At 34.9% G+C, this 17,182-nt stretch overlaps 1 protein-coding gene across 1 annotated transcript in view; it reads right to left on the bottom strand.

Moving 5' to 3' along the window:
* Positions 1-8,549: 8,549 nt before the first annotated feature.
* Positions 8,550-17,182, bottom strand: part of camkvb (CaM kinase-like vesicle-associated b) — a 62,848-nt gene continuing 54,215 nt past the window's right edge. The window contains exons 5-11 of the mRNA XM_056468748.1: positions 15,635-15,773; positions 13,791-13,911; positions 13,501-13,576; positions 11,463-11,599; positions 11,297-11,375; positions 10,078-10,165; positions 8,550-9,786 (exon numbers count right to left, since the gene is read on the bottom strand). Of these exons, the coding sequence (XP_056324723.1) occupies positions 9,421-9,786; positions 10,078-10,165; positions 11,297-11,375; positions 11,463-11,599; positions 13,501-13,576; positions 13,791-13,911; positions 15,635-15,773 (1,006 nt within the window). The 3' untranslated portion in view covers positions 8,550-9,420. The remainder of the gene's footprint in view (positions 9,787-10,077; positions 10,166-11,296; positions 11,376-11,462; positions 11,600-13,500; positions 13,577-13,790; positions 13,912-15,634; positions 15,774-17,182) is intronic.

Raw genomic sequence — 17,182 nt, 5'->3', positions numbered from 1 at the left:
ATATCATTCCAAATGATGACATACAGCACTTTTCCCTGATACTATACACTACTGTTCCCTGGGTATCGCAGGCATCACATTCAGACAATAAGAAAAGCATCATCACTAGCCTCTTTTGTGTAGTTTGTGTCCCTCCGCAACAGTCAGAGCTGTGTCTCAGTCTTATCTGATCAGTGAGTGGCAGCGGTGGGCACAGTGGCATCAGCAGCTCTTCATGTGATGATGGATGATTATCAGAATGAATAGCTGAATATCTGCTCACAAACCCACATGCTTATCTTCTCCACCCATCTGAAGCGCTGCCATCCTTTCAGCATGCCATCATAGGCTGTCATTATTATGGAAAGGCCTCTATTCATGCTATTGTTCACTGTTTCAAAACCTCCGACATGAAAGCTCCGGTTACTTTTTAATCAGCTCTGTTTTTAGCAGGTGGTGTTTTGGAAGTGTAGCACTTTGGGTATGAAATGAAAGCTTCGTGTAACCTGATGGGTCTTTATCAGGGTGTGAAATCAGGGAGGAGGAAGGGAATTACTGGTATTGCTATAATAAGTGAGTGTCTTTTGCCTGAATGTGAACAGTATGTGATGTTTTGTGGTCTGGACGGGACATTAGTAGGCTAGTGCAGACTCTGATGTCATTGTAAACAGCTTTGGAAGTGGTTTAGATGCAGACGATAAATGTGGATTCATCCTCATTATTTTATATTATGTCATTTGAGGTTGAAGTGATGCACTGGACTGACAATGAAATGCCATTTCTTATCGGAAGCATGTGGGCTTATTGTGTGGCTGGTGTTCTCTCATTCACTGTGATGATCAGATTTCTTTGTGTATTAAGTGATGTGAACCAGCAGAGGGCAAGCTTTGCTAAACATTTATGTATGATTCTCTTCATTAGAGGAATCCACTAGTGAAGCAGTTTCTTATGCATCTGTTGTTGTTTTTGTTTTTTTTGTTTGTTATTTTAAAGCTTTTAATTTTAAGATTATTTTGATATATTTAATATATTTCATCTCTCTCACCACTCAAATTCTCACGATTTTTTATTTGAATTGAATAAATTGAATTTATTTATTTATTTATCTGATTTTAGACAAGCTGTACTAAAATACAAGTATCCCATACATTTTTTAATAAAACTATTAAGGATAAAAACACAATAAAGCCTTGAGCTTGTTTCCACTGTGGTCCTCGCTGTTAAATAAAACAAAGTATGGCTTCAAAACACAGGTGATGCATAAAACAAACAGTGCCTCCACATTTTAAAACAGGAACAAAATTATTCACAAATACATTAATTCCGTCATTCATTATCTTTTCAGCTTAGTCACTCTGTTAATCAGGGCTTGCCACAGTGGAATGAACCGCCAACTAATCCAGCATATGTTTTACGCAGCGGATGCTGTTCCGGCTGTAACCCTATTCACAATACAATTACATATAAAATAAAACATCATCATCATCCAGCATGCACACTAATTATCCTCATCAAACAACCATCTTCAGATCGCCTTTTCGAACCTCCCCAAGTCTTATTTTCTTGATCGATTTTGGTAATTTGTTCACATGATTGCACTTGTATATAAAAACACATGTTAAAATCCCAACCTGTAGTACTGTGTAAATGCTGTTGCCTCACCATTTGAAAATATTTGACCAAATAACTAGGAACCACATTATTAAACATTACATTTTACATACTGTATCATTCCCAGTTTTAAAGAACAACTATTTTACTAACCGTTAACATCACTAATTCTTTAAACTCTGGTGCAAGTGCTCTAGAATTAATTTTTAAAATTACTCATACTAATTTATTTTGTGCCTTTTGCAGTTACAGGTCAAATAATATATATATATATATATATATATATATATATATATATATATATATATATATAATATATATATATATATATATATATATATATATATATATATATATATATATATATATATATATATATTTTTTTTTTTTTTTTTTTTTTTTTTTTTTTTTAGACCTGTAACTGCAAAAGTGCATGAGATTTAAAAAATAGTTTTTTTTTCTTTTGCATAAATCTGTTAATCAACCTGTAAAAATTAAAGAATTTTAACTCTTTAATTGCCAAATTCATAAATGTCACTGATTTGGTGGAAAAAAAATGCATAAAATGACATTTTCAATATAAAAAGTAATTGTGGACTGGATTTAGTTTTACCTTTTGTCAGTCTTGGACATGTGAACGATTATAACAACATTGCCTTTGATGCATTGTTAGATTTGTATTTTTTTCTCCCTAATTTACTGTTGGTAGCTATTTTTGCCCCATTGACTTCCATTATAACCACATTTGATGGTGCATAAATAAAGTCTTTGTTTTTGTTTACTCCATGTAGTTCTGAGAGCTGAGATGCATTTTTAGATTTTCTCAGACACATCAAGGATTTCAAACATTTTCTCCAAACAACTCTTATTTTTCACACTTAATGAATTCAACCAAAAAAGCAAGGAAAAGGATAACAGTGGCTGAAATTTTGTCTGTAATTGGTGTGCCTGTTGAACAGGTAGAGGAGATTAGGCTTCTTGGAGTTCTTCCTGAAAGTAGGTATGTTCGAGTGCATCAAGTAAAGATTGATCTTTCAAGTAAAGATAAATTAGTTAGTCCACAATAGAGCTGCACGACTCATTTTCTGCAATAGAAGAGTTAATATTATGAAAATGCATCAAGCTTTAGATTGGTTGTTGGTGAAGGATAGGGTAATTGTTTCTCTACTGTGTTTCATAGGATATATGTCTGTCAAGAGTTCCAAGTGTATTGTACTGTCAACTTTTGTATAGTAATGCTAGTCATAATTTTAAAGCCAGGCATGCATCAAAAGGACATTTTTTGCTTCCTGTTTCAAAAACTAATGCAAAGCAACAGACTGTAATGTATAGAGGAATAAAACATGGCATGAATTACCATCTGACATTACATGCTTTGTAACAAGTAAAATGAGGTTGAAGAAATATTTAAATGCACAATATTAAGTGTTTTGTTGATCTGGGTGTTATGAATGAATTTGGGGTTTTTATGATTTGTTTTGGTCTTTGTTGTTATGGGTTAATGTAATTTTGGGTTTGATGGACCCCATGAAAGAATACCTTGTTAGTGGCTAATGGGGATTCTAAATAAATAAATAAATAAATAAATAAGCAGAAGCCCACTCTGTCATGGAAATGTTGGCTTAAACCATTAGGGAAATAAAATAATTTTTTAAAAATTATATAATTTTTTTTACAGATTGGTGATTAAATAACTTGTAACCACAAACCTTTTTTTAAAAAAATATTCTTATCTTTATATTCCTTTTTTTTTAATTGTCTGTATTATAAATAATCCAATCTGAGCTTCAAAAAGTTTTTGCAGGATGTCAGTTACAGTGTTTAATATCTTCATGAAGTCTGTGCCTAATTCTATTATTACTGCACTTTTCAATAAACATTTCACGGACTCTCCAGCATCCCCAGTTTGAAAATGTAAGGAAGTTTCCATATTACAACATTGCCATTCACATCATCTTTCTTTCCCAGTACCACATAGCAATCCACCAAGCTGTATTTCTTCTGTATTTCCTTTCATCTCTTTTTTCTTTTCACCAGCAGATGGCAGCTACTAGAGGACAAAGATTGATAAAGGTTGTTGCAGAAAAGAAGAACAATGTCAAAGTCAAAACACTTCAGGTAGGGACGTGTCTCCATGCTAAAAAGAAGGTCAGGCTGTTAATGTGACTGTCTACTTAAAATACAGGGTGTCTGCGAGCTCTTAAAGTCTTAAATTGACTTAAATATTTTGTTGTAGGGTTAGGGTTGTTTAATCATGTTAAATAGGTCTTAATTTCCCTATGTCCAAGTGAAGCTACCCAATGACCAATAATCAGGGTTCATACGGTCATGGAAAAGCTGGAAAAGTCATGGAATTTTGACATGGCATTTTCCAGTCCTGGAAAAGTTTTGTAAAAACTGAAAAACCCACAGAGTTTTGGAAAAGTCCAGGATCCAGATATCTGGATACCTGAATTAGGGCTACACAATATTGGAAAAATCTGACATTATGATATTTTGTATTTCTGTGATATATATTGCGATGTGAATACAATTTCCCCAGATGATTTAACAGGTTTATTGGGATTGATTGGGGGATTTTGTAGGGGAGTGAATCTCGAATAATATATAACAAATAAATTACAAGCAAAGATGAATAAAATATAGTAAAGACAAAAGTGAATTCTAGTTTTCAGGTAATCACTATTCAGGTACAGATATTGAATAATCAACACTGCATAGTCTTCATTGTATATTATTTCATCTTTATTAAAGTTACAAAAAATTACTTGTGGCCGGATGTTTGAAACTCTGAAATATTAAAATATTCACACAGTCACAGGCCTTAAAGGAACAGCTCACTCAAAGATTAAAATGTACTCACCATTTACTCCCACTTCACCTGTTTCAATACTATAGGAGTTATTTAATTATATTCTTTTTGTGTTCATTTAAAAGAAGAATGTTTGAAACAAGTGAAGAATGTAATGAAAATGGTAAGTAATTTTGGGGTGAACTGTCTCTTTAAAAATGCATGCAGATGATAAACTTTAACTCCATTATAATTAAACTCTATATTAAACTATAATCCCAACATTGCATATGCTGCGATGTGACTATTGCGGATTCACATATTGCAATATCGATGCTGAAACCATATATTGTGCAGCCCTAACTGGAATAAAGGTTAGTTGTCTTTACTTCTTTTCTGTCCTTGGCCAAATACATGCTCTCAGATTATTAGTGCTGTGTAAGCATTATCTAAATCAGTTTTACATGGATATAAAAACAAATTTAAACAAAATAGATTGTTGCGTGCTCTCCGATATGCTGTAATAAAATTGAACGTCATTGTTTTTCTTATTATTTACCATGTTTACATAGACATTACATAAAACTTTGTCATGAAAATGTACTTGAAAGTTCTGGAAAAGTCATGGAATTTTAGTAGTAAAAATGTGTATGAACCCTGAATAATCCATCTTAAAAATGTATATATATATATATTTGTTTCTATTGCAAAGAGATACAAATCACAACAGCTGTTAGACATGTTTACAGCAAATTCTCCTAATCAATCTTCCTAAGCAGGGAAAGAAAACTAAAGCAACACATCCCTTTACATGATCTTCCATTAATGCAAAAACTATTTACTGAAGGAACTGGGCCATTAGAAAAAACACTCACTGTGTAACCCTGTATAAGTCTAAAATTTCATTCAGAATGGTCTTAAAGGGGTCTTAAATTTGACTTATAGAAACCTGCAGAATCCCTAATTTGATTATTTAATGAATAATCTATGAATTCTCCATGTAGCATATAAGAAATAACTCAGAACAGTCATATTTAATCATTCAGGATGTGTTTATTCTGAAAGCATGAAAGTCAGTTGAAGAATACAGAGGTTAAAGTGGAGAGAGGCCAGTCCTCAGTGTATTCACAGGTTCACAGTCAACCACACTGAGAAAAAACATCAGAGAGAATGTGGAAATCAACACACATCGAACACCAAAGGCAATAGTGAAGCACTATTCCAAAAAAATTGCTTTGAGTTGTGTAACACAGTATCTAGTTGCGGTTTTAGTATACACAAATGCTATAGAAAAACTTTCAGACCTACATGAAACATTATTTACCACTCGTTTTTTATTTTAGGTCTCACCAGTTTAAGCTTTTAGGAAGAAATCAATGACAGAAAAACAAATAACATCTCAAAGATAGAACAGATCAAGGTATGGGATAGGTTTCATAAGGTAATATAATAGAAAAGAGAAAATAAATGACTGACACCATGTGAGATCTAAACTGACTACAGTAGAAACCTGTAACAGAACACACACACACACATACACAATCCATGTGGTGTGTCATCTTGAAATCAATAGACCACTGACAGCGTAATTGCAGATCAAGGCCTTCTTCAGGCAAACCTCCACTGACTCCTATGATGTTTGGAAAATTACAGTATGTCGCCGCTGCACAACAATTACAGATCGTTGGCCACTGGAGGGGAAACTGCTCTTGTTGGTGACAGGCTGTAAATAATTGTCCGATAGTTGCACTGGCTTCATCTGTCCTGCTTAAGTTTTGACCTGGATCACATTACTATTGTCAACTTTAACGTAGGACACGCCAATCAGAAATTGAGCGCTCAGACGGACACCGACATTGACGTTAGCATCACAGTATCGCAGTTGTAGACTATTGCTCATATTAAGAGGTCGACCGTTTCATTTGCTTTCAATAAATATGCTCTTGTAATCCTACATCACCTGCCGTTTCTGTGCTAAAACATCTTTGTGTACTGAAAACTTCTGACAGCACAAAATTATTGTCCAATTTAAAAACGCATCATCTATGAAATGAGTAAATACTGGCGTCATGAGTTACAGATGTGTCTAGTGAAGCATGAATGTTTCATGAGGAAAATCTCTATAAAATTGTGAAATCTTGCAATCCCTCATCGTTTAAAATGAGGGTTTGTTTACAGTATAAGGTTTAAAAAAAAAAAAATGTTTACAGATGACAAAATAATCCCCATTCACGCACAAGAACAACTAAAACTGCTGTATTCTGCTTTATTTGTAGGCTCTAAGAAGCAGGTGTTGTGTAAATGAATGGCCAAACATATAAACATGTAAATGTCCCTGAAATAAAAACTAAAATATAACTATCATTTAAAATGGTTCATGTTTATGATCAGGTTAACGGGTCTAGACTTCATTAGCATAATCATGTCCACTAACTCAAATCTAGATTTCCAATACAGAGTGCTGCAGGGAGGATTTTTGTAGGTCAAAGTTAGTATCATCTTGGTTCCCTTAAAAAAAAGTATAATAATAAAAAAAAACTGCGACCAGTCAAAGTCAAGCAAACGTAAAATGTAAGCTAAAGATGATCTATGCTGTGTTCAGACTGAAAGTGTATGTTTCCCAGTACTAGGTTGCAGCTGGAAAGGCATCCTCTGCGTAAAACATATGCTGCAATAGTTGGTGGTTCATTTCGTTCTGGCGACCCCTGCTAAATAAGGGGCTAAGCTGAAGGAAAATGAATGAATGAATTTAACAGTTCCAAGTTACAGCGGGTTTTCTCTGTTTTTATTAAGTTAACTTTCGTCTTTTGGTGAAGTTTGTTCCTCACCACTGTTGCCATTGGCTTGCTTGGTTTGGCACTTGTGGAGCTGTGCATTGATGGATTTGCCCTTCAGTGTTTGGAATTTAGTGGTAATTAAACCACACTGAAGTGAATTAAACTGAACTTCAGCTCTTGAAACTGGACTCACACGGTTTCAAATTACCAGAGCTTCTATGTTAAGCTGCTTTGACACAATCTACATTGTAAGAGCGCTAGAGGAACATGAATTGAAGTTAACTTGTCATCTTCGAGGCAATGGGTTTACTCACTTTTTTAAGGTAAATCACTTTACTGTGTACTTTTCACTATAGTGTGATCATAAGCACTGTGGAGCTGTAAAATGATGTTTTTCTGTTTGCTTTGATGACTTGCGATGTCAGCCGGTGCTGTGAACTGTTTAATTGATTAGGGTAAAGTGGTTGTTTCAGCTATTGTACAACGGGTGCTATAATTTCTACAGAGAGATGAAGATTAAAAAAGGTAAGATAAACATATTATCCCTCCTGTGAGTTTTTTATTATTATTCACATATTTCCCAAGTGATGTGTAACAGAAGAAGAACATTTATCACTGGGTTTCTTATGAAAATATTCTTCTGGAAACTCTCTTTTTTTAGTTTGGCTGGAAATAACAATATTTTTAAATATGTTGATCACAGAACAAACCATTATTGTCTAATGATTTGTCTAATTAACCGAACTTGCCTAATTATCTTAGTTAAGCTTTTAAATTGCACTTTAAGCTGAATACTAGTATCTTGAAAAATATCATGTACTGTAATGGTGAAAACAAAAAATAGTTATTAGAAATTAGTTATTAAAAATAGTTAAAAAATGGCTTGGAATTAAAAAAACATTAAATCACAGAAGGACTAATAACTTTGTTTTTAACTGTACTGCATATACACTCTTGTTTGTAAGATGCAGCCACTTGTTGACCACCTTTTTAAAGATCAGTAAACACTTAACAGATGTATTTTATGTAGAAGCAGAATTATTTGATAAACCACAGACTTTATTTCAGGCAATCAAAAACCTATTGAAACTTCATGACAATGGAACCAAAATCCAAAAAAGAAAAGTCTTTCCTGCAGCACTTTACATCATGGAGATGTTTTAATCTGACCCAGTTTACATTTCCTAAAGAAAAAAAATATTAACAATGAAATTACTTTGATACAATCTGTATTATATAAAGCGCTATATTAATAAATATGAATGTGTATATATAATTCCTGTCAAGCATTTGCAATTCAAAAAAGATCTGTGTTCAACTTAAACAGTAAATATATAATATGTTTTATTTTCAAGAGTAAAGACTATTTATTTAATGCAATAATACTTGAATTTCATCAGTTTAGTAAAGGGAAGTATTCAAATTTAAGTAGTTTTATGATGATTAAGAGTATATTTAACCTAACACAAGGCATGTGCAATAAAGCCTCGTGAAATCCTGTTCAAAATAGTGTAGTTGTGTATTTTTAAAAGGGACATGTATCTTATTAAAGCATGTACAATGTATGTAAATGAGTCTATATTACATTATAAGAACAGATACGTTTTCCACTGTCCATGTGGCTAGCTACCAAGCAGATCTACAGTATTAACGTTACCTGCTCTGCTCCGTTTATTGGGCCACATGTCTCAACCACTGAAACACCATCACGAGATGAATTGAGCCGCTTTAGTTGCTGCAGAAGCGCTGTGCACGTAAATCCTGACATTTCATGAGCATGTGTTTGATAATGAAAAGTAAAGCTGAAGCCGGACATGTGTCGTAAACAGCAGATCTGAAAAAGCATGCTGTTCTTGGCTACGTCTAATCTCCAGAAGTTAAGAAGCTATTTACAGAAACTTTACATTTCGCATGAAGCTGTGTTTCTGTGTCCTCGAGCTGCGATGCAAATAAAATAAACAGTAACTTTATAAAATGATAAATCTACCCTAAAACATGTAGCAGATCAGTGCTAGAGTTTCCAATCTTGGCTTAATGTAAGCAGAAAACAGCTTTTTTTCTTCTTTTACATAAAGTGGCTGGAGCCTTCGCTTCACACAGCTTTGATTCAATAGAAAACAGATGTATGCTGGGAAATTGTCGGCTCGTGAGAGAGTGTGGTCAGATTAATGCTATGTGCTGCAGAATCATCAGTATTAGCATGCTTGCTGCTTATGTACAATGTGTGTGCGGGTCTAACCCAGGGTGGGAGAATTAGCAAGATTAGCCGCTCTGTTCCTCCACTGTGTCCAAAGCTGAAGCCTCTCCGTTGCATCGTGACGTGGGAACGGGCTGTTCGGGCTCTGGGATGTGGACAACAGGTTCAGCTGGCGGCTGAACGACTGCGCTCGATGCTTCTGCATTGGCAGCTTCCACGGCAGGGGCTTCTATGCTTGCCGAGAGGCTTTCAGCAGTACTGGACGGGGCTGTGGAGGCCTCTGATGCAGCCTGAGGGGTTTCCTGAGCTCCTGCTGCAGGATTGGCATCACTGGGAGATGCTGCGGCAGCTTCTGCTGCTGGTGCTGCTGCTGCTGTCTGATGCTCTGGTGCCCGGAGACGTTTCATCATGGTCGTGACCCGCACTGCTTTCTGTGGAGAGGTGAGAAGCAGATTTAACTTGGACATATCCAGTACATTAACACAATAGTGCTGCGAAGAGAGAACTACTACTAGAACGGGTGTCCAAACTCAGTCCTGGAGGGCTGCTGTCCTGCTGTGTTTAGCTCTAACTTGCTTCAACACACCTGCCAGAAAGTTCCTTATATATTTAGTAAGAGCTTGATTAGCTGCTTCAGGTGTGTTTGATTAGGGTTGGCGCTGAACTCTCCAGGACACCGGCCCTCCAGGACTGAGTTCGGATTCCCCTGTTCTAGAACATACCTTCCACTTTGCTTTGGCGAAATTCTTCTCAATTTGAGCGCACACGTTTTCCTTGATGTTCTTGTCTGATGCAGCATTTCCAGATATCCTTTAACAGCACAATAAGCTTGTTAAAAGACTTCTTTCAGATATAAACAATCTTTCAAAAATGTGGGGTCAGTAATAGAAAAAAATAAAAACAACGAGAACTTAATTACCAACAACTGCTATCTTTTGATCAGTAAAAAAGCTTAAATTTAACTTTTAAAAAAAAAAAGTTTACTCAAAAAAAAAAAGTGGAAAAATGGTTTCCACAAAAGTGTTCATCAGCACAACTGTTTAACACTTATAATATAAAAAATGTTTTTAACACCATATCGGCATATTACAATGAATTCTCAAGGGTTATAAGTAGGGATGTTCCAATCAGGATTTTTGCAGCCAATACAGAGTACCGATTCTAATGCTTCACGCTTTATAATGCATAAAGCACAATTTCCCTATAAGTGTAAACCTTAAGAGAAGATCCTGCCTTACCTCAGAATAAGAATTAAGGATGCTGCATATAATACCCTAAACACATGTCTTATAACCATTTAGATCAGAACATGTCATGGCCAGAAGCAGCTTTACAGGAAATAAGTCATTCACTAATTTTATTTCGGCGTAGTCCCTTATATTGGTAAGAAAAATGACAATGCAATGCAATCTGGAAAGACTGCAAATGATAAACAATTCAACATGTCTCAATCAAGAAAAAGTTTGGAGCGCTTATTTGAGATATATATATATATATATTATAACCTGCTGTGACTTCAATAATATAATATACGGGAGCACACCTGCATCTTCCTCTGCTTGTAAACTCATAAACAAACCCTTGCGATTGGTTCATGAGATCGACCAGATTGGCAAGTATCGATAGAGTCATTAAATGTGATTATTGGCCGATACTGATCTTTGGCCAATCAGAGCATCCCTAGTTATAAGACTATGAAGACTGAAGTAATGATGCTGAAAGTTTGGTTTTACATCACAGGAATGAATTACATTAGTATATTAAAATAGGTTAAACACATTAAATGGTTATTTTCAAATTGCAATAATCTTTAACGTTATTACGGTTTTGTTCTGTATTGCAATCAAATAAATGCAGCCTCAGCAAACACAGAAATCCTCTGACACAAAACATTTGAACATTAGTCACAATATGTGTTAAGTACAATGGTTATACAAGTACCATTCATGGTTAATGGCTTCTTGTGCAGTCAGTCTCTGGTCCTGGTCCACCTCCATAAGACGTGACACTAAGTTTTTAGCTGGAGACCAAACAAAATAGAAGAAACTCCGTAAACCCAATTTTCACATTTAAGGTTTATATAAGAAGTTTTCTTCAGTAGAATTACCAGAGTCTGAGATTTCATCCCAGTATGGTGAGTCAAACTCATAGTCTCCAGCTAGAATCTTCCGGAAGAGGTTTTTGTCATGGTTTTCATAGTCATCATCATCTGCTTCATCATAGAATGGAGGATTTCCAGAGAGCCTGTGCATGACGAGTGAAATCATTAGTTTGTGTACATACTGTTCACTGCCATCCTCTCTGAGCAACATAATATAACTAATATCAGCTGTTTTTTTTTTGAGACTTCAGAAACGTGAATTTTTCAATCTAATCTATTATTCTGGTATTATCGGTTTCAGATTCAAACCTCACACTGCACAATTTTGCCAAAATGGGTAGTTGTTGGCCAGAATAAGTTTTCATAGCTGTAGTTTAGTTTGTCTGGTTCTGAATCATTGTTACATTTGTATGCATTAATTTAAGGTGACTTAAAGGTCCTGTGAAGTGCTTTGAAATGTGCATTTTTCCCGATGTTTGACAATCTCGACTTGTTGCGTTTCTTTGTTCTATTGTTGTTTTTCTTCATTTGAAATGTATTATTAGGATTTGTTTTTGTATTTTCGTTTTGAATGGTATTAATGTGTATTCTTCAGGGTTTTTTTGTTGTGAGATCATGTATGAGATCATGTGATCCAGAAGTGTATAAAAAGCAACATGTGCTGAATAGTGTCTGATGAAGAGTCGGTGTGCTTGAAACATTACATGCTTTGTGTTATCCTTTTTAATTTCATTAATTGGTGTTGTCACCTTGAATACATTTTTGCACTTTTTGTTGTTTGGCGGAGCACCCATTTAGACTGTGTGTGCATTTTTCATAATCTCAACTAAAACAGAGAGTTTAGGACATCAAGTAGCTCCTCCCTTTAAAAAAAAAAAAGGCCAATAGCATTGTTTTTATCACAGCTCTGCCAGTGAGAGTGGTTGAACTCAAGCACATTAAATGAAAAGCAAGTGTGAACATCAGATACTAGAGAGCATTTGATTGGTCAAGATTTGATGATGTGATCAAATTTGTTATGTGAAAAAAAAAACAGTACATTGAGGATTTACATGTTTAAAGTGATGTTTTATCTTCTAAACACAAATGTTGCCACTGTTTTGTAGCACACTAGCTACTAACTTAAAAAAATGTTATTTTCATTTCACTGGACCTTTAAATAGTTGAAGTCACAGTTTTTATTAGTTTTTGCTTTCGCTGGTAATCAAACTTACAGCTTTGGCAATGCAAGCACTTTGCTGTACTATTTGAGCTACATGAAGACTCGATGTGATAAGCAGGGATTAAAATACTTTGGTTCACGTTCACAAGGCAACATTTACTGTATATGCACACCAAAATTTAACTCTGTGAACTCTCCTCTCATTGGTTAGAATATATTCTTGTATTCTGCTCTGCCATTAGGACGGCTAAACAATAGCTTTGCTGGGCATCTGTCATTATGTACTCTTACATTTTGAGCATATTTCTGCAATATAGTCATCCAGCCAAATTTTAATTAGGTCATTTCGGTTGACCTTGTTTCAGGTTCAATTCATTTCTTGAGGCATTTGCAACAAACTGCTGCTTTGTAAACATTCATTCATTCAGGGGTCGCCACAGCGGAATGAACTGCCAACTTATCCAGCATAAGTTTTACAATCTTTTACACCCTTCCAGTTGCAACCCAGTACTGGGAAACACCCATACACACATTCATTGCAGCCAATTTAATTTATTCAGTTCACCTGTACCACATGTCTTTGGACTGTGGGGGAAACTGGAGGACCTGGAGGAAACCCACGTGAACATGGTGAGAACATGCAAACTCCACTCAGAAATGCCAACTGACCCAGCCGATGCTCAAACCACTTTACTCCACTTTGAACCACTGAGCTGTGATAAAGTCTGGTTCATTAGGTTAAATTGGTTTCTCAGATAGCTCAAAACTAACTTGTTTTTGTTCTGAAATTCACTCCAAATGAGCGAGGTGTGAAAATGGTACAATGTGGAGCAGAATCTCCATTAGGTGTGTAAATAAAGGTATTCAAGTTAAAACACTCACAGTATGTACATGATCACACCAAGAGCCCAGCAGTCCACAGGTCGACCATATCTCTGCCTCCCAACAACCTCTGGGGCTTTGGAGAGAAACAAAATAAACACATGAAAAACATTTATAGAAACAATCACATTTTTATAATAATTGCTTGTCTTATTTTAACAACCTATCAACATGTAAACAAACTTCTGTTTGCTCTCTGTGTAATGTTGTTGTTCCTCAATGAACGCCATCTGTTGTGTCTCCCCTATGAGTGTTTAAAGAGGTTTTGCCTGTTTTGAAGAGCTTCTTACCCAGATACTCAGGGGTTCCACAGGGCTCCTTGATGAGTCCATTCTCCAGTTTTGCCAGATGGAAATCGCTGATGACTATTTTCGAATGTTTCAGTCGGTTGTAGTACACCAGATTCTCAAGCTAGAGGGAATGACAAGATGACATGCCACTTCATGAGATTTCTTAAAGAAGACTATGTTTTAAGACAACTACGATTTGTGAAACAGATAGATGATTTAATAGATGAGGATGTTTAAACAAAGGGTAGATCAGCATTAATTTATCTTTAGTTTCTGAAAAGAAAAATTCTGTAAAAGATTTTAAAAAATAATTTATAAGTAATAATTGCATTTATTGGAGTAATATCATCCTTTATATTCCAAATTTCCAGTTATGCTTAGCCAATAGGCCTTTCTTTGTTTGCCACACACTTGGTAAATATAAGCTTAGCTTGATAAAGTTGCCAATGGGGAATTCAACATATTTTCACTAAAATCAAATCTTTAGTTTATTAAATACTGAAGCTGTAAAACAAAGTGTGTTACCTGAAATAAATTAGTTATAAATAATGTTGTTTTTAATTTATCTTGAATTAATTTCTCATATACATTGTAAAATGAAAAAATAAATAAATACTTATTATAAAACAACACTGCTCAAGGAAAAATATATATATAAACAGTTAAAGTCAAAGACATTAGCCCTTTTTCCTTTCAAATGTTTCCCAAAGTTTAACAGAGCAAGGAATTTTTCACAGTATTTCCTATAATATTTTTTCTTCTGGAGAAAGTCTTATTTGATTTATTTCGGCTAGAATTAAAGCAATTAAAATTTTTTTTTAAACCATTTTAAGGTCAATATTATTAGCCACCACTTTTGTACGACTGTCTATAGAACAAACCATCGTTAAACAATGATTTGCCTAATTACCTTAACTTGCCTAATTAAGCCTTTAAATGTCACTTTAATCTGAATACTAGTATCTTAAAAAAATATCTAGTAAAATAGTCTGCAGTCATCATGTCAAAGATAAAATAAATCAGTTATTAGAAATGAGGTATTAAAAACTATTATGTTTAGAAATGTGTTGAAATTTTTTTTTCCCATTAACCAAAATTAGGGAAAAAATGTACAGGGGGCTCATAATTCTGACAATTGTATGCATGTCAGGCCTGTAGCCAGCCTATTGAAAGGGGTGTTTTTTTTTTCCTCAAAAAGGGGACCTTTTTGCAGTTATTCGCCTCATTTTCTATTCAATTATGGGGTTCAAATAGTGCATCTTAACAACATTTTAAACACAAACTTTTGGATCAGCTTGTCCGATGGTGATTATAACCACACTTGCGACAATGCGACAAAAGTATTCCCTACATTTTTGTTAAAGTGCTTAACATATTATTTTACCTCGAAGTGTTCATTTACAAATGTGCATTTAAACTGTAAATTATTAATAATGTTATGAGAATTCTTTTATAAAAAAATGTGAACAATATATGAAAATATACCTGCTTTTAAAATACAATTTTTTTTTATCCTCCATCATTAAAAAAACCAATTAGGAATCTGTTAAAACTTATTTTAAGTTAAAAACTGTAGCCTATAGGCAAATACCAAACTGGCCAGCTCGTTTACTCAGTCAGAATTTGTCCATTTGAATAATGAACAATTACATTTGTCTTAAAGCCACCTTCTATTGGTCCAAAATGGGACAAATGAGCTTCTATAGCAGCCAAATTCTGGACTTTGTCAGTATGGGGGTAAGTCTTTTGAACCACCTTGCCATTGGAGACAATCATAGTGGGTAACGGGGTTAAATATGAAAAACTAGTTGTACACCACCAGAGGGCAGTGCTGTGTGCTGTACCTTCAGGTTCCTGTGGACGATCTTCAGGCTGTGCAGGTATGCCACCGCCTCCATCACCTGTCTGATAACATTACTGGTGTCCCTCTCAGAATAATAGCCTTGATCCAGAATCCAGTCGAACACCTCCCGTCCTGTGGCTCTGCAAGAATACACAGCACACGCTGAGCTGCTTTTCTGCGCAATTATGAATTATTCACACCCTGCTTTATACACTAGCACCTTCAAAAGCTTTACTCCATCATGCAGGTGTAGCAGGCCGGTCCACGCCACACATAGAGCGTACGGCAGGGACGAGGCTTTAAAATAATGAATGCAAATCCAAACAGACAGGTAGGAATGTGACAAGGACAAGGTGGTATAATCGTGTGAGGACAGTCTGAGCGCAGGGTTTATTTCTGTTAGGTCTCAGGCAGCAGCAGCTTTAGCCTCTTGAAGTCAGTATCAACAGGAATAGAATAGAGACGTTGTTACCAACAAAAAAATAATTTGTTTTCTGCTGCTTTTATGTCAATGGCCTTTGCATTTAGTGCCAACATGTTTTCAGAGCTTTCAAATGCTCACATGGAAATTCTCAAGTTCTGTGTGTTTTTGGAAGCAGTTAAGAGCTTATTTTTTACAAATCATGGAACGAAATGTCTAATATATATTTCTTACATCTTACAGTGTAAATGTAAACTATCTAATATGTCCTAAATAATATTCAAATAGCAACAATTACAAGCCCAAATAAAATCACTCTCTGATCTTGTCTGTATAACTTGAAAACGTTAATACTTTAACCCTATAAATTCTGCTGAATTGGATTTATTTCTAAGGCCACTAAACCATTAACGAGATCAGACATTTGCTGAAAAACTTGCATTCTGCGGTCTCATTTATAGTCGCTACTTATTTTAGTGTAATTGTATGTTCAGGTTGTGACCTACGTATATTTCTGCTATGAAATCTTCAGTGCTTTTTATTGATCAGATGTGCTATAATGCTGGGTTAACAACAAAAGCGTACAGTGTAAAACCCAACTGTCAACTTTATCACATGAAATGAGTGTAGTTAAATCTAAATGTACTGATTAATTCTACTCATTTAAAAAGAGTTTTGAGGTAATGAGTAAATTAAATACCTCATTACTTAAATAGAGTAAGTACACAGTACTTATATTGATTAATTTTTTAACTTAAATGGTTTGAGTTGCCTTAACTTACTGGGTTTTACAGTACTCCGTTGGTTTTAGTTCTCTTCATTTATTGGGTTTTACTGTGCTCAAATTGCTTCATTTACTCAAATGATTAAGTTCACAGTACTCATTAGGATTAGTTTTTGAACTTAAATGGATGATGCAACCGGTTTCCTCAAATGGTTTGAGTTACCTTAGCTTTTTTGATTTTACAGTGTACTAAAGTATTTGTGCGAGTATAGGTTACATACAAAGTCAATGTAAACCCGTTTGGTGATGGGTGAAATATGGGTGATTTTCCACTGAGCTGCGTGAATGAGGTGAAAAACACAATGCATTTTCTGCGAATGCAAGTTCAAATAATTCAACGAGTG

The sequence above is a fragment of the Danio aesculapii genome, chromosome 11, assembly GCF_903798145.1.
Source record: "Danio aesculapii chromosome 11, fDanAes4.1, whole genome shotgun sequence".
Taxonomy (NCBI): Eukaryota; Metazoa; Chordata; class Actinopteri; order Cypriniformes; family Danionidae; genus Danio; species Danio aesculapii.
Note: the sequence above shows the minus strand (reverse complement) of the source record. Positions and strands in the feature narration are given on the sequence as shown.